The 24,308-nt window shown below is 46.3% G+C and overlaps 1 protein-coding gene across 1 annotated transcript; it reads right to left on the bottom strand.

Annotated features, from left to right (window-relative positions):
• Positions 1 to 632: 632 nt before the first annotated feature.
• Positions 633 to 23,020, bottom strand: HTRA4 (HtrA serine peptidase 4). The gene is given in 10 exon segments (XM_077805535.1): positions 633 to 798; positions 4,436 to 4,531; positions 7,455 to 7,512; positions 8,846 to 8,960; positions 12,171 to 12,203; positions 14,072 to 14,266; positions 15,716 to 15,920; positions 18,430 to 18,529; positions 20,553 to 20,889; positions 23,012 to 23,020. Coding segments are annotated over 10 exon segments (1,314 nt in total).
• Between the last annotated feature and the right edge of the window lie 1,288 nt (positions 23,021 to 24,308).

Genomic DNA, 24,308 nt, shown 5'->3' on the forward strand with positions numbered 1-24,308 from the left:
AAGCACCTAAAAATTTCAGCTCAGTCTTAAAGCTTCAGAAACAAGGAAACAGCTAAACTCTTAGCTACGGATGCACTACACATGTGGAAAACTTATCTCCTGGAAAGTGCTATTTTTCCAAAGTCAGTTTTTTATATCCACAAAATGTTACAGAAAAGCAGATCTAGAACAAGTGATAGCTAACTTTCAGCAAAAGCTCCAAAATTCATTCAAGTCCCTTTGACTTCAGCCAGAATTTGACCAGGCCCCACGTTCTCAGTAATAGGCGATCTGCACTTAACTTCAATAGTATTTCAAGTTTAAACAATAGAGTTAGCTTTGTCCACATTCTGGACTAAAACCCAGTATTTTTTGGCTAGCTTTAAATATGGAAAAGGAGGGGGGGAAAAAACCATACTTCAGTAGTCACTTTCAAAAATTGTTTGAAGTAAAATACACTGGAAAAAATCAGTTTGCTTTCTCTTAGAATTTAAAAAAAATCCTACTTATGTCTAAATACTGCTTTCTGGACCACCTGTGAAAGTTTTCCCTACATTATACTAGAAAAAACTGCGTACAGCATAAGCTTTGTCTTAAGCCACATAGTGCAGGTCTGACTGTTTAATTAAACTATTTCTGATGGAAGTCAGCCTTTAATCAATTTCATCTGGAGTTATATTCAAGATCACATCTTCATTTCCTCGATGAACCACAATTGAAAGAACATCATTGTTTTTAACAGTTTCACTTACATCCTCTGTCGAGGGGACTGTTTTTCCATTAATGCTGATAATCACATCACCATCTCTCATGCCAGAGCTGCAACAAAGAAACCAGAGGACTTTGAATCAGATGATAAAGCAGGGAGTAAGCTCCAGAACCTAATCACCTCCTGCCTTCATCACAATGCTGAAATCTATGTAAAAGGCCAGTGCTGTCTGTGTAAAGATACGCCTCAAAATAGGTCTTGAATACAGGCAGTGTCTACATAATTAAGGACTTTAAAATTCAACAAGGGCAACTTAAGTCAGTCCACTACTCTAGAGGTAGCCACTGTAAATTAATTCAGATAATCTAGTTATTAGAATTACACACAAACAGTATCACTATGTAACTAACGCAGTCATCAACTTCTGCATACAAGAGAAGAGGGAGAAGAAAACACCTGTAATAGAAAACTCTCCATGCAAGGAGAATCTGCTATGTGCTGATTCTTGCTTGTGCAGATTGCCCACACTTATCTCAGGGACTCCAAAATTCCTCCCTTCTAGAGTGTATGCAGCATTCACAGGCTTGCATAGTTCACACCCCAGCTTCTAACCATCTATATCCAAATGTCAGCGTTATTGTCTCAGAACTACAGCATATTTCCTTGAATGATCATTTATCTTTTTAGCATACACATTGGGGATGGGTTTATTAGAGTCACTGGGCTAGCCCCAAGCTGCTAGATATGATGCAATACAACCCTCAGAAAAGGCCCTACTACATAGAAACAAGGCATGCAAAGAGCTGTTGGTTGTTAACTAGGAACCTATTCAGTGTAATCAGCAGGACTCGAAACAATAGAGAGCTGCATTGTGGTATTAAGTACCACTATGCAGGGGGACAAGAAATTTTAACCAAGGTTCCAATTTTTACTAATTAAGTTAATGGAAGTTTTGACAGATGTGTACACCCAAAGAGGTACCTGCTGGAAAGGGAAGCAAGAGGGGGAGCAGTCCTTTTAGTTATAGGTGATCTGAATGGTCTACCATGGAGCATGACTCCACTGTAGGACCACCCATGCCCCAGTTCAGTGATAGACGTCAGAAAACAAAGCTGGTTCACTTGAGCTCGGCCTTCTTATGAAGAGGTAGAATGCTCAGCTCCACAGTCAGACTCATTAGCTCTGGGCATCAGCCTTTACTGGAGTCACAGGACCAGGGGGAAGCGGAGAAGGATGCATAGGAAACACTATCAAACTGGGACTGTGGATGAACTTCTTAAACAAAAACAAAAACAAAAAAACCACACACACACCCCCAACAGATGGCTGGGTTTATTCTCTTGAGTTTTAGCATGGGACAGGTCTGGTGTCTAATATTCTCCCTTCCTTCACCCCCAGCACTGTTCTAATATAAACAGTCTTAGAGAAAAGACTAAAATTGTAATGTGACATACACACAAAATGGGGAAGCTTTCTGACACATATGCTGTAAACGCTCTCAGTCAAGTAAAAATGGGAAAGGAAACTACAGTACAAATCACACAGATCCCAAAAGTCAGACATCATCAATACACGTGCAAGAAGTTCAGCAATTTTTAATGTGAAATAAAACACTACAAACCTTGGAAGAGTTCCAAATTGCAGACCTTATTGTTTAGCAGGCTAAATTCTGCATTAGCTATTACTGTTGACTTAAATGGGAATAAAAAGAAAAGGAGTACTTGGGGCACCTTAGAGACTAACCAATTTATTTGAGCATGAGCTTTCGTGAGCTACAGCTCACTTCATCAGATGTAGCTCACGAAAGCTCATGCTCAAATAAATTGGTTAGTCTCTAAGGTGCCACAAGTACTCCTTTTCTTTTTGCGAATACAGACTAACACGGCTGTTACTCTGAAACCTGTCACTAAATGGGAATACACATGGAATCTTAATCAGCCTAGAATTTTGCCCATCATATTTAAATCCTGTGGTTTCCTGTACTAAACTTAATATTTCTGGGGAAGTGGGTTCAAATCTCATTTAGGTCATAGGTGATCTGAGCTTGGCAGTCTTGAACTAGTCCCCTGGTGGTAGGGTAGATGTTCACATCATAAAACCACCACATGGTTTAGTCCAGTGGAACAACTGGACTCACCAAAGACTTGTACTGAAGTAAATCATGTTGCAAGCCAGAAAACTAGGATATTGATAGAGCTGTGTGCATAGGTCCATCTGCATTAACACCTGCCCACATTCAGGCTATAGCTGCTGCTAACAGAAAACCTGATCTTGCAAGCCTGCCTTATATGAGACTCCCATGGATTTCACTGGGATTTCTGGCATGTGGTGCAGACTCACCTCTCTCACTTACCTTCACAGACTATACCTGTTCTACAGTCAGAGGTATGATTGCAGCAAATATGCATACCATGCTGGCTTTCATTTAGCTAGATCAAAGCCAGTTTGAGTAACAGCAACAATGTGGCCATGGCAGTAAAGGCAGCCACAGAGGCTAGCTTCTCAATACATATCCAGGGTCCTGGGGCAGGTTGTTCTCAGGCTAGTTGGAGCTGGGCAACTACACTGCTATTGTTACTCGTATTCTAGATCAAAGCTAACACAGGTGTGCCTACACATGTAATCACTCCTCCCAATTGCAGTGTAGACATGCCCAAAGAGGAAAGCAGTAGCATTCATGTGGTTTTTCTCCCCATTGTATATGGTATCAGTCTGCATGTGGCTGATTCAGCACTCCCTTAGCAATTCTTCTTGAACTGAAACTTTGGAAGTCATTCTGCATTTCTGGTTTAAAGTACAACAGAATCTACTAGCCTTGACATCTAGACACTTAAGACTGGAAATAAGGCATGAATGGTGAGAGTAATTAACCATTGGAACAGTTTACAAAAGGTCATGGTAGATCTTCCATCACTGGCAACTTTTAAATCAAGTCTGTAAGTTTTTATAAATGATCTGCTCTAGGAATTATTTTGGGGAAGTTCCCTGGCCTGGGTTATACAGGAAATCAGACTAGATTATCCTAATGGTCCCATCTGGTCTTAGAATCTATGAATTAATATGATTCTACTCTTCTGGTCTCAGCAATGCCCTGAACGCTGGCAGCATTCTGTAGTCAGGGTTTACATGTGTACATACAATATATAATTACAGCTCCAACGTGTTTGTTTTATGACTTACTGCTAGTGAGCACCACCCTCAGTCTGCTGGAGATTATAAGGATGAAAAAAGCTATGAAGAGTTAAACTATATAAATTCAACCCTTTTCTACTCAAGAACACGTTATACAAGTCTCAGTATTTCTAACAAAAATACAAAAAAACAACACATTTGATGAATCTGTCCTGATTTAAGGCACAATCCTCTACTCAGGCAAGTCTCCCATAGACAACAGCCAGAATTTTGCCCAAGTACAGAAAGCACAACAGGACCTTTCATCCCAAACACACCAAAATCATTTGGTCTTTCAGATTTGAAAATGCTCTAGGTATTTTTAGAACAAGGAGAGGGGGGAAGGAGAAATGGATTCTGACTTGAACTGATCTTGTACTTGTGATGGCCCCTCACAGAAAGCCATCCTGGTGTGGACTGTGTGAGTGAGCAAAATATCAGCCTCCATTCAGAGACCATAGCATTGAAGAAGGTTGTATAGATCTCTTACATGAACACTGCAACAGGAGCATTTGAGAGGCCCCTGCAATGCCCATGAAGAGGCAGACGGTGCAGCCTTCATCTTTAGGTTCTTACCTTGCAGCAGCAGTTCCTTGAATCACTTCAAAAACATAGACTCCGGAGTTCAGGTCCGGGAAATCTTTATCAGAGATTTAAAGTTCACGGATAAGACTGAGAAAAGAAATCATGGTGGTAAAACTCTTCAAGTGAAATACTAATCAGCCCATTACTGCCTAATACATTAGCTCACAGAAGGCCGAGGAAAAACAGTGTCTTTTTTAATATTGCCAGTTCAGAAATGGATCAGTATTATTCTCTCCTGGTATTGGGACAAGACGACCCAACAGATTTTAAACTGGCATAGCTATAAATGCACAAACATTCCTGTTTGTCCGGAAATGCAGACACTTAAAAAAATTCATCCTACAGCAAGGCTGTCAACATTCAGGGATGTTTTTTGAAAGCATAATTAATTGACGCTATGGCTTGCTGTCAGCGAGTCTCAATGCAAAGTCCTAAATACAAACAAACATTCACACTAACAACTGGATTCTTATGCTCGAAACAGTTTTTTTAACCCCTTTCAGACATACTATTTTTAAAGTTGTTTTAATAACAACCAGCACAGCATGGGGAGGAGGTGACCAGCCCTCTGTGGAGAAAGAAGTGGTTCGGGACTATTTAGAAATGCTGGACGAGCACAAGTCCATGGGGCTGGATGAGCTGCATCCAAGAGTGCTAAAGGAGTTGGCGGATGTGACTGCAGAGCCATTGGCCATTATCTCTGAAAATTCATGGCGATTGGGGGAAGTCCCGGACGACTGGAAAAAGGCTAATGTAGTGCCCATCTTTAAAAAAGGGAAGAAGGAGGATCCTGGGAACTACAGGCCAGTCAGCCTCACCTCAGTCCCTGGAAAAATCATGGAGCAGGTCCTCAAGGAATCCATTCTGAAGCACTTAGAGGAGAGGAAAGTGATCAGGAACAGTCAGCATGGATTCACCAAGGGCAAGTCATGCCTGAATAATCTAATTGCCTTCTATGACGAGATAACTGGCTCTGTGGAGGAGGGGAAAGCAGTGGATATGTTGTTCCTTGACTTTAGCAAAGCTTTTGACACAGTCTCCCACAGTATTCTTGCCAGCAAGTTAAAGAAGTATGGGCTGGATGAATGGACTATAAGGTGGATAGAAAGTTGGCTAGATTGTCGGGCTCAACGGGTAGTGATCAATGGCTCCATGTCTAGTTGGCAGCCAGTATCAAGCGGAGTGCCTCAAGGGTCGGTCCTTGGGCCGGTTTTGTTCAATATCTGCCTTAATGATCTGGAGGATGGTGTGGATTGCACCCTCAGCAAGTTTCCTGATGACACTGAACTGGGAGGAGAGGTAGATACGCTGGAGGGTAGGGATAGGATACAGAGGGACCTAGACAAATTAGAGGATTGGGCCAAAAGAAATCTGATGAGGTACAACAAGGACAAGTACAGAGTCCTGCACTTAGGACGGAAGAATCCCATGTACAGCTACAGACTAGGGACCGAATGGCTAGGCAGCAGTTCTGCGGAAAAGGACCTAGGGGTGACAGTGGACGAGAAGCTGGATATGAGTCAGTAGTGTGCCCTTGTTGCCAAGAAGGCCAATGGCATTTTGGGATGTATAAGTAGGGGCATAGCGAGCAGATCGAGGGACGCGATCGTTCCCCTCTATTCGACATTGGTGAGGCCTCATCTGGAGTACTGTGTCCAGTTTTGAGCCCCACACTACAAGGAGGATGTGGATAAATTGGAGAGAGTCCAGCGAAGGGCAACAAAAATGATTAGGGGTCTGGAACACATGAGTTATGAGGAGAGGCTGAGGGAACTGGGATTGTTTAGTCTGCAGAAGAGAAGAATGAGGGGGGATTTGATAGCTGCTTTCAACTACCTGAAAGGGGGTTCCAAAGAGGATGGCTCTAGACTGTTCTCAGTGGTAGCAGATGACAGAACAAGGAGTAATGGTCTCAAGTTGCAGTGGGGGAGATTTAGGTTGGATATTAGGAAAAACCTTTTCACTAGGAGGGTGGTGAAACACTGGAATGCGTTACCTAGGGAGGTGGTGGAATCTCCTTCCTTAGACATTTTTAAGGTCAGGCTTGATAAAGTCCTGGCTGGGATGATTTAGTTGGGGATTGGTCCTGCTTTGAGCAGGGGGTTGGACTAGATGACCTCCTGAGGTCCCTTCCAATCCTGATATTCTATGAAACTTATTATTTGGTGTCACTTTCCCCTCAGAGGTATGTTTGCAGTTTTCTAAACTGAATATCATGCTACTATTTCCTGCTGACGTTTGAAAGTTTCTTAGGACCCCGGTATCCCTCTGGATTCCCTCGTCACCTGCATAATCGCCATTATTATTAATACTGCTGCAGAACTCAGAGGCTCCAATCTAGATCATGACCTCATCTTTGGCATTGTACAGATGCCTGTGAGAACAGTGCCTGCCCCCAAAAGCTTGCCAACTAAGTGACTGAGGGTGTGGCTCATAATCAATACATATACATACACATAAAGCAATTATATCTGTTCTATTATAAATAGATGAAGTGTTGGCTTAGCCTACCTGCATAGCATTGCATAGGAGCAAATTCCACTCTGTTAGAGGAAGTTCTATAAATGCACCAGAATCTCTCCAGCTCCCAGGAAGAGAGTTATGGCTGAACTACTTATTGACTATCTGCTAGGCTGTCTTGAGCTCTCTGTCCTTATAGTGAGGGTATGTCTTTGAGCTGGGAGAGGGGGGCTGGCGGGATGACACACCTGCACTAGTTTTGATTGAGCTAGCACACTAAAATAGCGTCTAGCTATGGTGGCGTGAGCAGTGGGAGGGGCTAGCCCCCCCTAGAATGTAGCTGTCCAAGTTGCTAGGCACAGACTCAGGGCTGTTAACCCATCCGGCTGCTTGTGTCACCAGAGCTACGTTCTATTTTTATTATGTTGGCTCAATCAAAGCTGGTGCAGGTACGTCTCCTCGAGCTGGGAACACCCCCCCCCACCTCAAACAATAGACAGTGTGAGAGACTGCATGAAAGCTGGTGACGAGTGCAGAAAATAAAGCTTACTTAAAAGTCAGGGGAAGCATTCGGATTTCCATGTATTTCTTCTTGGGTCGAATCGTCCCTAGAAGGACAGAGTCAACATTCATGAAATCAAGTAAGACACAGCACAACCATACCTCCAGAAACATCAGGCATTTGCTTGGAATGTCCAAGGGAAAAGGGGGTTTTAGGAGCTGACAAAACAGCTCCAATTTTAAAATTCTGTGGGGTGATTGTTATCCTTCTAAAAGTTACTCTCACAATGTTAAAAAGAAAAGCCACATTTATGGTATAGTTTAAGTTTGCTCAAATGTTTACATCAGAAAATGGAACTATGGGCCCACTGACGCCACGAGAATGGAGAGCAGCTATGTTCTTCCACGGACTTCAATGGGCTTTGGATCAGAGCCTTCAACAGCAAACCTCACCCTGACAGGGGCCTCGGGAACAGGGCTGTGACTGGACACACACATATGTGTAGGTCACAGGAGATGCACAGTAGTAGAGGCTGCTTATAGGGACAGAGAGCGGGATTCTGACATCTCTTTACAAGTCTCTGTGAAGGCTGTCACTGTCCACCTGTGGATGGACTGATGGAAGGAGGTTTCTGGCAGTTCCAGCTGTGACTCACTCATACACTCACACAGTGAGAAATTTTATTCATGTAGATGAGTCAATGAGCTAATAAAAAAATATAAATCCTAGAACCAGCAAGTGAGGATGCTCTTTGCATGTTACATGAGATGGAAACTCCTCAAGAATGGGACAGAGACACAGAGCATAAGTGGAGGGGGTGGCTTGGTCGGGTGACTTTAAACTAACATGCTTGTGAGGAACCTGCAGAATACAGCATGCAAAAGGTGCCTAATTCTACTAGAATGAGGGCCAGGTTAAACACCAGCCACTAAGAGCATCATATCTCACTGCAGCACAGAGAGTACCCAACAGGCAGTAGGGGGTTGCAATTTTACCTTTATTCCCATTTCCCACAGATGTCCCGCATGGCGATCTCTCCAGAAAGAGTCCTCACTTAGCCCCCTCTCCTTCATTCCCCTAATGCAGCTGCCTCCTCATTACCATTCCCAATGCTGAATACAGACTGTGAAGAGAGGGGTTCCCTCCCTGCCTCCACCTGTAGGGCACAGCGTGATGTCTAAGCAGCCTGGGAGCACTGTAGAGAAGAGAGGTATCCAAACACCCCTCAATATGTTGTGTCAATTACCAAGCTGAGCTGGGAGCTCAGCTCCACGGTGGCAGCACAGCATGCTATCCCGTCACTCCACCCCAGACTCTGATCGTAAGTTAGCAGGTTTGTGAACAGTGACCCGAGTGCTTTTATTCCAAGGTCTCCATTCCCAAGGAGATTAGACAGCATCACAAAAGGTCTCATCATCTGCTGAACACAACACTCCTACCTTTCATCTGCCAGTCGTGAGATTCTTCTAGGAACTGACGGACTCGGTCAGAGGGGATTGCAAAGGAAGTGCCAGCCGTTACCTTCAGCGTATTTATCCCTACAACTTCACCATCCTGTTACAGAGAACGTAGCAAGAGTAACCAGGCCTGGCTTATACAACACCTCTTACTGGGACACTTTTGGTGCAAGGTTTGCAAGAGCCAACAACACACCATGTTTTCACTGGGGTGGCAAACACTTTCACAGCAAAATTGACTCAGTGCTGGCCAGAGTGGTATTGGAAAATTAGTTGATCATGTGACCATAGGGACATATAAAGGGACCAGAGTAAAGCTATCTACACTGCTGAGTTTGTTAACACTGCTGACAGTGACACAAGTGCAAGGGAAGAGTAACTAACCCCCTTTCCCCCACCATTTAATTCCAATCAGTGAATACAAATGTACAATTATAAAGACTCCAACCTGAAAATAAAGTGAGGAGAGACTCAGATCCAAGGACCCTGGAACACCTAAACACTGGGCTTTGGGAAGTCTGAATACAGATCGTTAGGGTAAGTGGAAACCATGGTATTAGCAAGTTCAGAATGGTATAACCAGAGTCCAGACCCCCAGCAAAGTGTTTGATGCAGCCTAGCTGGAACCTAACGCTAGCAAACCATGTGGCTGCAGTAAGAACGCAGTGCAGTGCTAATCCTTTCCATGTCTTCGCCCTGCCGTTTACAGGGGAGCCATTCTTTCTGCCTTATTAGCACCCAGGATCTCATCCTGCAGAGTGACAGACAAGTTCTACTCAGTTAATGGGAGTTGTGGGTGCTCAGCATCTGGCAGGACTGAACGCACGTGGAGTAGCCAGAACAGCATCCTGCCATTGCTTGTACACACCAGGAAAGGTGACGGTATTTGAAGTGGAAAGTTTGCAGGTTGTGTTAGTTACAAAGGCTGCCATGGTTCAGAGGGTGCAGTCTGTCAGCTGTGTATTAAGCACATTCAGGGCCAGATTTTCTAAACAGCTCAGCACATGGCCGCAGTTGTCACAATCAACCTCAGCCTGGACCAGTCCACACAAGAGATCCACTTCCTGGACACTACGGTGCTAATAAACGATGGTCATATAAACAGCACCCTATACCGGAAACCTACTGACCGCTATTCCTACCTACATGCCTCCAGCTTTCATCCAGACCACACCACACCACACGATCCATCATCTACAGCCAAGCTCTACGATACAACCGCATTTGCTCCAACCCCTCAGACAGAGACAAACACCTACAAGATCTCTATCAAGCACTCTTACAACTACAGTACCCACCTGCTGAAGTGAAGAAACAGATTGACAGAGCCAGAAGAGTTCCCAGAAGTCACCTACTACAGGACAGACCCAACAAAGAAAATAACAGAACGCCACTAGCCATCACCTTCAGCCCCCAACTAAAACCTTTCCAATAGATCATCAAGGATCTACAACCTATCCTGAAGGATGACCCATCACTCTGACAAATCTTGGGAGACAGGCCAGTCCTTGCCTACAGACAGCCCCCCAACCTGAAGCAAATACTCACCAGCAACCACACACCACACAACAGAACCACTAACCCAGGAACCTATCCTTGCAACAAAGCCAGTTGCCAACTGTGTCCACATATCTATTCAGGGGACACCATCACAGGGCCTAATCACATCAGCCACACTATCAGAGGCTCGTTCACCTGCACATCTACCAATGTGATCTATGCCATCATGTGCCAGCAATGCCCCTCTGCCATGTACATTGGCCAAACTGGACCATCTCTACTTAAAAGAATAAATGGACACAAATCAGATGTCAAGAATTATAACATTCAAAAACCAGTCGGAGAACACTTCAATCTCTCTGGTCACTCCATTACAGACCTAAGAGTCACAATATTACAACAAAAAGACTTCAAAAACAGACTCCAATGAGAGACTGCTGAATTCGAATTAATTTGCCAACTGGATACAATTAACTTAGGCTTGAATAGAGACTGGGAGTGGATGAGTCATTACACAAAGTAAAACTATTTCCCCATGTTTATTTCGCCGCCCCACCCCCCACTGTTCCTCAGATGTTCTTGTCAACTCCTGGAAATGGCCCACCTTGATTATCACTACAAAAGGTTTTCTCCCTCTCTCCCTCCCCCGCTCTCCTGCTGGTATTAGCTCATCTTAAATGATCACTCTCCTTACAGTGTGTATGGTAACCCCCATTGTTTCATGTTCTGTGTGTATATAAATCTCCTCACTGTATTTTCCACTGAATGCATCCGATGAAGTGAGCTGTAGCTCACGAAAGCTTATGCTCAAATAAATTGGTTAGTCTCTAAGGTGCCACAAGTCCTCCTTTTCTTTTTGCGAATACAGACTAACACAACTGCTACTCTGAAAGTTGTCACAATGGTCACTTCTGGGGGCTGAGCTCTTTAGTGTCCACTCTGTAGTGGGGATAGTGACAATGGAACAAATGAGGCACAGTACTCAGATTCTGCTTTCTCGCACTCTTCTGCCCATCGGTTCCCACAGGTGCTCCTTGAGTTTAGATGCAGAGAGTCTCCCCGGGATAGAATAATGTTTGTGATGGGTAGCTACATTTTCAAAAGCATTCCCAGATTAAGACAAGGGCTTTCTCAATATTTCAAATAGCAATAGCTCAGTTCAGTTCACTTAACTCCAGGGTGAAATAGATTCATCATGTGTGTTAGACTGTAAACCACAACACTAAATAAATGTAGAATCAAAGGGGAATTTAAATTAGAATGGGGGGGGGGGAGAAAACCTGATTCTCTTCTTGCTTGCCACGTAATCCCACTAGATTAAATGGAGCTATCCCTGATTTATGACACTGTAGGTAGGGCTGGTGGAAAATTTTCTGTTGAAACTGTTCTTCAAAACAGAAAATTGGATTTTCAATGAAACAAAGATTTTTCACAGAAGAGTCTATTTTCTGTGGAAAAAAAATCTTTTCACAAAGATTTTAGTCAAAATTTTCAGTTACAATTCAGAAAGTTCTTTGGAACTTTCTGATGTAAATGAATAGGGGGTTTTTGGTCCAAACTTTTTGTAAAAAAAAAAAAAAAAAAAGTGAGACCAGGTTTAACTGTAAGTGAAAAGAGAATTCAGCCTTCATGGGGTTAACAACTTTGGGCTTTACTTCACATAATAATGCCATCATTTAAGTTACTTTATTCTACTAGCAGCTACAGTAAATAAAATAAAAGCCCACATAGGACGCTTGGCAATAAATAGGAAATTGAAAGGAACTTTAGAAATAGGCAAAGATTGGCAGCGAGGAGGAAAACTTACCAAGTTCACCAAGGGCCCACCTGAATTTCCATACTGCAAGAGAATACAATTGGAGAGGACATTAGTCACATTAAGGCCACCACTCCCTGACAAAATTTGCTGGAGTCTGAGGAAGGCACTTTTGTATTGAAATAACCCCGATACCCATAATTTGCTGGGGGATTATTAAGGAGAGTTCTAGACATCAGAGAGAAAATACCCCAGTGTGTAAGGGTGCAGAATAGTTTAGGAACTACAAGGCATACGAACATGAGCCTTCCCTTCTTGCAAGAAACTCCTCCCCCTTGGCAGCTGCACATAGGAATAGTCAGGCCAAAGGCCCTTCTGGGCATCCTTGCCAGGAAGCAAACCCCTTATCCACAGGTAAATGAGTCCTGAAGGCATCAGACCCTTTAGCAAGGTCATTGTGCAGGTCGAGTCTCTTTACTGATGAAAAGATCTCACAGAACTGACAGGCTATGGGAGAGCCTTGGTCAAATTTGCTGCACAAAGATGGTTGCATCTAACTCCCATTCATGTCAGTCACTCATGAGCCATCCCCCAATGAGAAGCACAGACTATAGCTCCAAGACACATTTAGGGGGATAACGGAGTCTGTGTGCATTGCAGCAGTTGCGTGGCCTGGACTCCACTTAATGGCAGTGAGGGAAGCGAAAGCCACGCTCAACACTTCCCTAATGCTCCTTTCCCCCATAAGCCATTGTTGTGGTTAGCACAGAGGTGGGCAAACTACGGCCCGCAAGACCCTCCTGCCCGGCTCCTGACCCTGGGGGCTGGCCCCCAACCCCTCCCCTTCTGTTCCCCCCTCCCCTGCAGCCAGCGCAAGGCTCTGGGCGGCAGGGCTGCGAGCTCTTGCTGGGCCGCGCAGCTGCAGAGCTGCAGCCTGACCTGGTGCTCTGGGCAGCCCGGTGGGTGGCTGGCTCCAGCCGAGCGTGCGGCTGCCTGACCTGGTGCTCTGGGCAGTGCGGTGGGTGGCTGGCTCCAGCCGAGCGTGCGGCTCCCTGACCTGGTGCTCTGGGCAGTGCAGTGGGTGGCTGGCTCCAGCCGAGCGTGCGGCTGCCTGTCCTGGTGCTCTGGGCAGCGCGGTGGGTGGCTGGCTCCAGCCGAGCGCGCGGCTGCCTGACCTGGTGCTCTGGGCAGCGCGGTGGGTGGCTGGCTCCAGCCGAGCACGCGGCTGCCTGACCTGGTGCTCTGGGCAGCGCGGTGGGTGGCTGGCTCCAGCCGAGCGCGCGGCTGCCTGACCTGGTGCTCTGGGCAGCGCGGTGGGTGGCTGGCTCCAGCCGAGCACGCGGCTGCCTGACCTGGTGCTCTGGACAGTACAGCTGTAGCGATGCCAGCCACTAGTGCTCCAGGCAGCAGGGGGCATTAGATAGAGGGCAGGGGAATTTGGGGTGGTGGGCAGGGGTGTGGATAGGGGTTGGGGTGGTCAGACAGCAGGGAACAGGTGGGGTTGAACCGGGGCAGAGGTCCCGGGGTGGGGGCAGTCAGGAATGAGAGGAGGGGTTAGATGGGGCCGTCAGGAGCAGGGGTTCCAGGGGCAGTCAGGGGACAGGGAGGGGTGGAGGGGCCAAGCCACACCTGGCTGTTTGAGGCAGCACAGCCTCCCCTAACCGGCCCTCCATACAATTTTGGAAACCTGATGTGGCCCTCAGGCCAGAAAGTTTGCCCGCCCCTGGGTTAGCACATGGATGTGAGGTGAATGCAAACAGGAGAGGCATCCATGAGACCATCTCTGTTAATTACAGTGTGGTTCACACAATGAAAAGTTTGGGAACACTTTGGGCATCATTTTCTAAGGAACACAGGAACCCCAGTTAAATCTAACAGGAGAACTCTCCACTGCTGTGGACATGCCTAAGGTCCCCACCCCTGAAGGGGAAGTCTCTAGACTTGGCACTTACATTGATGATGGCATCTGTCTGAATGTATGCCATGTCAGAGTCCTTCAGGCCAAGCTCCTTGCTGCCTCTCTGAGTGCTGCTGACGATTCCTGTCGTTACAGTGTTTTGTAAGGATAAGGGACTACCCAGCGCCACCACAAACTCCCCAGGCCGGAGGTCAGAGGATCTTCCCAGCAGTAGTACAGAGAGGGCAGTCTGGGGAGGAGGCAGAACAATGAAACTGGTCACCTACTGCTAGACACTGATTCCTTAGACTAGTAGAGAAGCCCACAGGCTCCAGGAGAGGGAGTTTGCTCTGCTGCCTACAGAGTAGATACTCAAGTGTTATTAAACACTCTGAAGTTCAGGATTCCTAGGTTTAATCACTGAATGCTGACATGAAGGAGAGGTCTTCATACGGCAGGGTTCATTCAGATCAGCACATACTTTGAATCCTTGAGGGCATGTTATCTAAGGGCTAATTGCTCCTGGCACATGAGTGTATAGGAGGCAGCAAATAGCGATTGGATACCAGGATGTCAAAAGAAAGATTTCAACCGAATAGGTTGCAGAGTAACAGCCGTGTTAGTCTGTATTCGCTAAAAGAAAAGGAGGACTTATGGCACCTTAGAGACTAACAAATTTATTTGAGCATGAGCTTTCGTGAGCTACAGCTCACTTCATCGGATGCTGTAGCTCACGAAAGCTTATGCTCAAATAAATTGGTTAGTCTCTAAGATGCCACAAGTACCCCTGTTCTTTCTAGTAAGACCTGTGTACTGCCTCCCATGGCCCTGCCAGAAATATTAGCCATTCTCTTCTTTTCACAGTTTGGAAAGAAACTCTGCCCTGCTGTCATTAATGGGATGGCTGTAAATCATTGCACTGCATGCATCACCTCTCTTCTTCACTTTACCAGTATTTCAGTGTGACATGCTGTGGCCATATTGACTCTCCTTTCAATTCAAAGGGGCATTCAGCTTAAAACAATCAAGGTCACAATGACTCAAACCAGCCAACAATTCGGGATCAGGAATTTTTAAATACAGCTCCAAAGATAGTTCTCTTATGAAAAGAACATGAACAATTCCTTTGGGTAGATTTACTTCCCCCCTGTGGCTTTGCAAAGAAGATGGTTCCTATTTTTTTTTCTTTTAAGTAAAGAACAAAGAAAACACCCCCAACTAATTCCCACAGAGAGACACAGAATCCCTTACAGACACACACCTCGTACAGAGATACCAACTGGGCAGCAAAATGAAAGTTTACTCCAAGCAGGTGGAAGGTTTGGAGTGTTTTGTTGTTGTTGTTGTTTTTAAATACCTATTTGGAGTAGAACTAATTCTTTTATTAGTGTAACTAAAAGTTATTTGAAAAAAAAACAACAACAGTATCTTCCTGCAGCTACTAAATGAGAGCCACTTGTAAACAGAGAAATAAGGCATGTACTCGAACTGGACAAGACCAACCTCTCTGCGTTGGGGCAGCTCCTAAACCCTGTGCCCAGAAAGGTTATAACTATGCTTTTTCCAATACCACTATCAGTCTTATGGAGAAAAGACCACTACATACCGAACACATAAATACACCTGTTTTGAGTTTACACCTGAGTTTATTTTCTGCTTCCCTACCTGATGGTCCTCTCCAGAGAGCTGTCATACTCACATCAGGATATATTTTGATCAGGGCTATGTCCAACTTGTGGTCGACATCTTTGACTTTAGCTTCGTACTGCTCCCCGCTCTTGAGCTCCACTCTGATTCTCTGCTTATTGGTGAGGACGTGCACATTGGTGACAATCAGTCCTTCCTCTGACACTATGAATCCGGAGCCACTGGACACAAGAACTTCTTGGCTTAAGTAGGACACCCTGTGCAATGAACGAGTTATGTTGTTGCTGTAAGTGAGTTTGTACCAAGTTTCACACTGAAGAGGCGTGCTTTCTAATATAAACCTCACAATAGTAGCAGAATGTTAATCTTCATCCTAATCCTCCCCCCCTTTTTTAAAAAAAAAAAAAAAAAAGAAGGAACAGTACTGGGAATATCTTAAAAGCTACAGCACAGGTTGCCAACATGAATGTCCCTTGTTCAACCAGGACCCTGGGGGAGCAAAAATTCTGTGTCACTAAAACTATATTAGATTACTAAAATGGAAAGTTTTAAAATAATGTGTATTTCTTTATAGTTTTTTCCATCACTCTCAGCTTGGTCGATGAAACTAATCGACAACACTTTTTAAAAGTCCATATCTCATCAATTTTACTTTCTGGTTCTCATGCTGTGACCCAGTGCTGCAAAAGTTGGACTGGAGATGCTGCAGGGGAATCTTTGGGTTTTGGTTTTTTTCTTAAAGTCATAGAAACATTTATAAAAAGAAAAGGAGTACTTGTGGCACCTTAGACACTAGCAAATTTATTTGAGCATAAGCTTTCGACACATCCGATGAAGTGAGCTGTAGCTCATGAACGCTTATGCTCAAATAAATTTGTTCGTCTCTAAGGTGCCACAAGTACTCCTTTTCTTTTTGCGAATACAGACTAACACGGCTGCTACTCAGAAACATTTATATTTGTTTTAGGTTTCACAAGTGCTTGTTTATATAAAACCTAACTTTTGGGCCAGATTTGACAGGAGCATCCCTGTTAATCAAATAGTAAACAAAATGGCATTGCTTACAAGCATCTGGCTTTCTGGCTTTCCATCATGGAGCAGGTCCTCAAAGAGTCAATCCTGATGCACTTGCATGAGAGGAAAGTGATCAGGAACAGCCAGCATGGATTCACCAAGGGAAGGTCATGCCTGACTAATCTAATCGCCTTTTATGATGAGATTACTGGTTCTGTGGATGAAGGGAAAGCAGTGGATGTATTGTTTCTTGACTTTAGCAAAGCTTTTGACACGGTCTCCCACAGTATTCTTGTCAGCAAGTTAAGGAAGTATGGGCTGGATGAATGCACTATAAGGTGGGTAGAAAGCTGGCTAGATTGTCGGGCTCAACGGGTAGTGATCAATGGCTCCATGTCTAGTTGGCAGCCGGTATCAAGTGGAGTGCCCCAAAGGTCGGTCTTGGGGCCGGTTTTGTTCAATATCTTCATAAATGACCTGGAGGATGGTGTGGATTGCACTCTCAGCAAATTTGCAGATGATACTAAACTGGGAGGAGTGGTAGATACGCTGGAGGGGAGGGATAGGATACAGAAGGACCTAGACAAATTGGAGGATTGGGCCAAAAGAAATCTGATGAGGTTCAATAAGGATAAGTGCAGGGTCCTGCACTTAGGATGGAAGAATCCAATGCACCGCTACAGACTAGGGACCGAATGGCTAGGCAGCAGTTCTGCGGAAAAGGACCTAGGGGTGACAGTGGATGAGAAGCTGGATATGAGTCAGCAGTGTGCCCTTGTTGCCAAGAAGGCCAATGGCATTTTGGGATGTATAAGTAGGGGCATAGCGAGCAGATCGAGGGACGTGATCGTTCCCCTCTATTCGACATTGGTGAGGCCTCATCTGGAGTACTGTGTCCAGTTTTGGGCCCCACACTACAAGAAAGATGTGGATAAATTGGAGAGAGTCCAGCGAAGGGCAACAAAAATGATTAGGGGTCTAGAACACATGACTTATGAGAAGAGGCTGAGGGAGCTGGGATTGTTTAGCCTGCAGAAGAGAAGAATGAGGGGGGATTTGATAGCTGCTTTCAACTACCTGAAAGGGGGTTCCAAAGAGGATGGCTCTAGACTGTTCTCAATGGTAGCAGATGACAGAACGAGGAGTAATGGTCTCAAGTTGCAGTGGGGGAGGTTTAGATTGGATATTAGGAAAAACTTTTTCACTAAGAGGGTGGTGAAACACTGGAATGCGTTACCTAGGGAGGTGGTAGAATCTCCTTCCTTAGAGGTTTTTAAGGTCAGGCTTGACAAAGCCCTGGCTGGGATGATTTAACTGGGAATTGGTCCTGCTTCGAGCAGGGGGTTGGACTAGATGACCTTCAGGGGTTCCTTCCAACCCTGATATTCTATGATTCTATGATTCTGATCTTGCATTTTAAGCCTCTCCGGTGACATTTCTATAGGATTGTTTTACTGTCCACAGCAACAGCCCAGGACAGTCTACTCCCCTCTCAGTTTAAATGGTGTTTACATACCTAACTATAATTAATCCTGATGGGAGTTCCCTGTGCCAATCTCAGGCACATCCAGAGGAAGACAATTTTATGGATTTCTTCCTCCACACAGTGGTCAATTTATTCAAATGTTCATGAATAAGAGCTTGCTTATACCATAGTTCAGAGATATTTGCAAAAAGGGCTCCCAACCACCTCTACCAGCAAATTCATTAGGAAACAGTTTAAAACCAACAGCCTTAATTTGGCATCCATACCTGCGAAAAAGCTCAAGATGGACAACAGCTGGAGCAATCTTCTCCACAACATCAGCAATAAAATTAAACTTGTACCTCAGGCTGTCAGGATGGAAGGAGCCTAGGGGCAAAGGTTTTAATTCCTGTTTATCATTTTCCACTACACATGGAGATCATTACAGTAAGGAGCAGCCACTGACTTGCTTCTCAAACTCTCACCATATAAATCACCATCTGCTCACTTTCGAACGGAACTAGAGATCAGACTGCAAGCTCTTTAAGAGAGACTGTGTCTTCATTTACCTAGCAAAATGGCTCCAGATCTCGACTGGGGCTTTGGGCACAATCACAATTTTAATATTCAACAACAACAAGTTTACAGGTTGTATCTCATGCACAAAGGCTTTTGGGAACCATCTGATCACCAAGACCACCCACTCTCCTCACCCTTCAATATTCTGCCCCGTATTAGTCCTTTATTCCCAGCCACTGGCCAGTGTTTATCGGCTTGTTCCCCATGGACCTTTTTGTGGTAGAACAGACACCTTAGCGGCACAGATCACTGCTCTATCTGCTTAGTCTGTGACCAGTTCTCTGCACCTTCTTAAGGAAGATCTACTTCATGATTTTTATATAGGGTTGATCTTGTTAAATACGGAAATATTCTGAATAGCAGAAAATAAATCAGGTAGACAATTACTTGGACATAAGCAGAAGTTTGTAGCATAGACAGGCTAACATGCCAAGGGTGTGGTTTTTTTCCCAGGCATGTGGTTGTACTAGTCATTATGTTTGAGGTCTGGATGGAATTTTCCCTCTCAAGGGAATGCTGGCAAAGACCCTAGGGATTTTTCACCTTCCCCTGAGGCAGTGGGTGGAAGTATCCGGTGTTATTATTAGATGGATCATATATGGAGAATACAGCATTCAGTTACTCACTTCCACTATGTTTATTTTAATATTAAGTCATAGCTGGCAGTGAAGCATAGAGGGATCCTACCGACTGGATTCCATTCAATGCACTGTTGAAGTAGAATAACTGTTTAGTTGAACTGGCCCACCTTCAGGCTCTGGGAGATGCAATCTGGATTCCTCCCACACAGCATCTTAATCTTCAGGGAGAAGTGGAGCAAAACATGTATACCGAGAGAGACTAGACCCCAAAGAATTCAATTAAAACTTGGCTTTCCTTATTTGCCATGCAAGAACTCATTGCCAAAGACATAGAAAACGGTTTTCCATCCCACTAGTTTAATCAGCACCATCGTGTTAGGCTTTTAACTCTCCAAATCCTGCATTTACAGATTAAATAGGTAGTCTCTCATACGGTTAAACCTAAAAGTGTCTACCCTTGGAACTTTGTTCCATAATAGCTATTTCAGTATAAGTTCCCATTTGGACACACTTATTCCAGAATAGCTGTTTCATTAAGTATCCAAATGTAGACTAGTCCTGGAGGAAAAGAAAAGAAAAACATAAAAACACCCTTTGGATAACCCTGCCGCTGAGCTCAAAACCCCGTGCTGATAAAGTCAAGCCTCTGGTCCTGCACCTGGCTGAATCCTTCGCTCTGGACTTGGCCAGTTACAACCTTAGGGAGAAATAGCATTTACACACCCTCTGTGAAACTGCATTCATTCAGTCATTCCAAAAGTAGCTGCATGATCCCTGCCTCACCCAGGAACAAAGGGAAATGAAAAACAAACCTGATCTCACAGAGAAGTAAGAGACTAGACGAGAGTAAAACCGAGAAAGTGACAGGTATTGAACTCTGGGAAGAAAGGAGGGAGAAGGCACCTAGCAGACAGCGAGTGCAGGAGAGAAAGCAAGGAGAAGGGATGAGAAGAGTCAGGTGGCAATAGAGAGACCAAGGAGAGGAAGAGAGTGAGCAGGAGAAGGGGGCAGGCAGATGGACGCTGCGTTTGTTAGGACGGGCTGGCTGCTTGGACGGGGGGCAGGTTTGCTGGTAAGGTAACAGGCTAGGTAGCGGAGGAAGGAGCTGACTGGTTACGGCAGCTGGCCGGACTCGGCGTTTCCCTGACCCAACTCCCCGCAGCCGCCCCTGTGCTCGGGGGCAGGCATCTGGGGGGCGCAGGGAGAGCTAAGGGGGGAGCCCCGAGGCGGCGGGTCAGCGGCTCCCTTACCTGGCTCCCCGCAGCCGCCCTTCTGCACGGGGATGGCCGCGGGCGCCGGGGGGACTCGGCGCAGAGGCAGGCGCCGCCCGGCAGCGCAGCCCGTGGGCGCAGAGCCCGCCGGCGCCGCAGGGCCGCCCCTCGCCGGGCGCGCAGAGCCAGCAGCAGCCGCAGCGGTCGGGCTGGGCAGCCCCCCGGCGGCCAGGCAGGGCTGGGGGGCCCGCGGGCGGCAGCGCGCCGGCTCACACACCGCCGGGCAGGGCACCGCCGGGGGCGACCGCGGCTCCCCCAGGGGGGCGGGGGGCGGCGAGCAGGAGCCAGCGGAGCCCGCAGGGGGGCGGCCCCATGGCTGCACCGGGGAGAGGCGCACCCGGGCTGGGGGCTGCCCCAAGGCTGTCCCGCGGCCCGGCTCCCTTTAAGGGCTGCCCGGTCGGCAGCGCCTCCCGTCGGGGAGGAGCCCCAGGCGCGGCCCCGGCCAAGCCCAGCGGGCGGGCTCCTGCCGCCGGCCCGGGACCGGGCCCCTTCCCCAGCGCGGCTGGGCCCGGGCGAGCCTTGGCCATCAGCGCCGCGGCAGAGCCGCCCCCGGGCAGGGGCAGAGCGGCTGGCGGTCGGGGCGCTCCTGCCCCCCTCCCGGGCAGGGGTTCCCGGTTACAGGCGGCGCCAGGGCTCTCAGCACCCGCCCCTGGCAGGGGTCCCCCGTCCCCGTCCGGGCTTGCGGGCTCCTGCCTCGGGGGAGCGGCTCCGGGAGCTAAGGCCCCGGCCAGGCTGCTCCGTTAGCCCTCGATGAGCTCCCACCCACACCAGCGCGTCTCTGGGCCCATTAGTAACCGCACCGGCCCCAGCGGGGGGAGTCACGGGGGTGTCCTTAGGTCGGGGCATTGTTACTGTAGACGCCCTGTTACTTACATCGCCTGTTAGCGGCTTTCAGGAGCCACCCCCCGGGTCCCAGGCTGACAGTACTATGGAGACGCGGACTCCTGGTGAGGTCCACGCTGCCCACACGGGGAGCCAAGCGTGGGCACACACACACACAAGCGATGTAATAACCGCAGTGGATGCAGCCTAGACATGGCCTAAGCTAGTGCTGGTCCCTGCAAGGTCAGCGTAGCCGTCCTGTGCTCCAGGCCTGTCCTGCCCTGTGGGCAATGACCCAGCGCCCACCTCGCCCAGGGGTTGTTACCTCAGTGAGCAATGTTTGTAAAATGCTTTGAGACCCCTGGCTGAAAGTCTCTGACTGGACATGGTCATGTGCCAGTATAATAATGCCTGCATCTGTAATTTTCACTCCATGCATCTGAAGAAGTGGGTTTTTACCCACAGAAGCTTATGCCCAAATAAATCTGTTAGTCTTTAAGATGCCACGGGACTCCTTGTTATGACTGGAGTGGTACTGGGGACACGTGTGGGTTGTAACCCCCTAGTGAGCGGAGTTCCCGTACCAGGTGTGCATACTTTAGGCTAACAGCGGCCTCAGAGAAGCAGTTACGACTTAATTGTGCACTGCACTACCCCACTGTGTCAGGAAGCTCCCTGGAGGCTGTGTGAGATGTGATTTGATCATAGGATCCTGAAGTCTCATTCTTGCAGAGCTACTGCCTTGAGTCTCTGGGAGTTGGGTAAATCACTTGGCTCTCTTCTGCCTTGAATAAAAACCGGGAACTATGCTGTAAAACCAACAGAGCCTGAGATTTTGCAGCATAGTTCCCGGTTTTTATTCAAGGCAGGAGAGAGCCAAGTGATTTACCCAACTCTCAGTGACTCAAGTCAGTGGCTCTCATCTGAACCTTCTTCAATTTATCAACATCCTTCTTGAATTGTGAGCACCAGACTAGATACAGTATTCCATTAGCAGTCACACTAGTACTAAATACAGTGGTATTCCTACTCCAGATTCCCGTTTATACATCCAAGGGATGGCATTCGCCCTTTTGGCCCCAGCGTTACCCTGGGAGCATATGTTCAGCTGATTTTTCAACATGGCCCCCAAGTCTTTTTCAGACTTGTCACTTCCCAAGATAGAGTCCCCTATCCTGTAAGTATGGCCTACATTCTTTTATTCTAGATATATACATTTACATTTGGCATTATTAAAATGCATATTGGTTGCTTGGGCCAAGCTTACCATGTGATCTAGTTTTCCCTGTATCAGTGACCTGTCCTACTCATTATTTACCACTCCTCCAATCTTTATCATCTGCAAACTTTATCAGTAGTGCTCTTGTTTACTTCCAGGTAAATTGCCAAAAAAGATAAATAGCTTAGAGTCAAGAACTGATCCCTGCAGGACTCCATTAGAAACACACCTGCTGACTGATGATTTGCTGTATACAGTTACATTGAGATCTATCAGGTAGCCAGTTTTTAATCCATTTAAAGTGTGCCATCTTGATTGTGTATCATATAGTTTCTTAAAGTATAGTGCAGTACTAAGCCAAATGCCTTGCAGAAGTCTATTATATCAATACTGTTACCTTTATCATCCAGCCTTAAACTGTCTTTTTTGATGAGATTACAAGACCTATTTTCCACAGATCTACATTGATTGGCATTAATTATTACTTTCCTTTAATTCTTTATTAATAGAGTCCTGTGTCAGCACTTCCATTATTTTCTGTGGGATCAATATCAGGCCGACAGACTTATAATTACCTGGGTTGTCCCATTTACCCTTTTTAAATATTGGCACAACATTAGCTTTCTTTCAGTCCTCTGGAACTTCCCCAGTGTTCCAAGAATTATTGAAAAAAATTAATATTAATTGTTCAGAGAGGTCCTTGACTAGTTCTTTTAAAACTGTTGGATGCACATTATATGGACCTGCTGATTTTTAAAATGTCTAATTTTAGTAACAGCGGTTTGACATCCTCATTACTGTTGGATTAGAAAATATTTCATAATTATGATATACCTGCACCATCTAGCTTTTTCCCAAATCCAGAAAAATATTTATTGAATACTTCTGCCTCATTATTGACAGTTCTTCATGGATGGTGTTCCATGAAGGAGGAGTGCTGGGCAGAGACGGGCTCCATCTTACAAATAGAGGGAAGAGCATCTTTGCGAGCAGGCTGGCTAACTTAATGAGGAGGCTTTAAACTAGGTTCACCGGGGGAAGGAGACCAAAGCCCTGAGGTAAGTGGGAAAGCGGGATACCGGGAGGAAGCACAGGCAGGAACGTCTGGGAGGGGAGGGCTCCTGCCTCATACTGAGAATGAGGGGCGATCAGCAGGTTCTCTCAAGTGCTTATATACGAATGCACAAAGCCTTGGAAACAAGCAGGGAGAACTGGAGGTCCTGGTGATGTCAAGGAATTATGACGTGATTGGAATAACAGAGACTTGGTGGGATAACTCACATGACTGGAGTATTGTCATGGATGGATATAAACTGTTCAGGAAGGACAGGCAGGGCAGAAAAGGTGGGGGAGTAGCACTGTATGTAAGGGAGCAGTATGACTGCTCAGAGCTCCGGTACGAAACTGCAGAAAAACCTGAGTGTCTCTGGATTAAGTTTAGAAGTGTGAGCAAGAGGAGTGATAGAGTGGTGGGAGTCTGCTATAGACCACCGGACCAGGGGGATGAGGTGGATGAGGCTTTCTTCCGGCAACTCGCAGAAGCTACTAGATCGCATGCCCTGGTTCTCATGGGTGACTTTAATTTTCCTGATATCTGCTGGGAGAGCAATACAGCGGTGCACAGACAATCCAGGAAGTTTTTGGAAAGTGTAGGGGACAATTTCCTGGTGCAAGTGCTAGACGAGCCAACTGGG

The sequence above is a fragment of the Eretmochelys imbricata genome, chromosome 26 (genome assembly GCF_965152235.1).
Source record: "Eretmochelys imbricata isolate rEreImb1 chromosome 26, rEreImb1.hap1, whole genome shotgun sequence".
Taxonomy (NCBI): domain Eukaryota; kingdom Metazoa; phylum Chordata; order Testudines; family Cheloniidae; genus Eretmochelys; species Eretmochelys imbricata.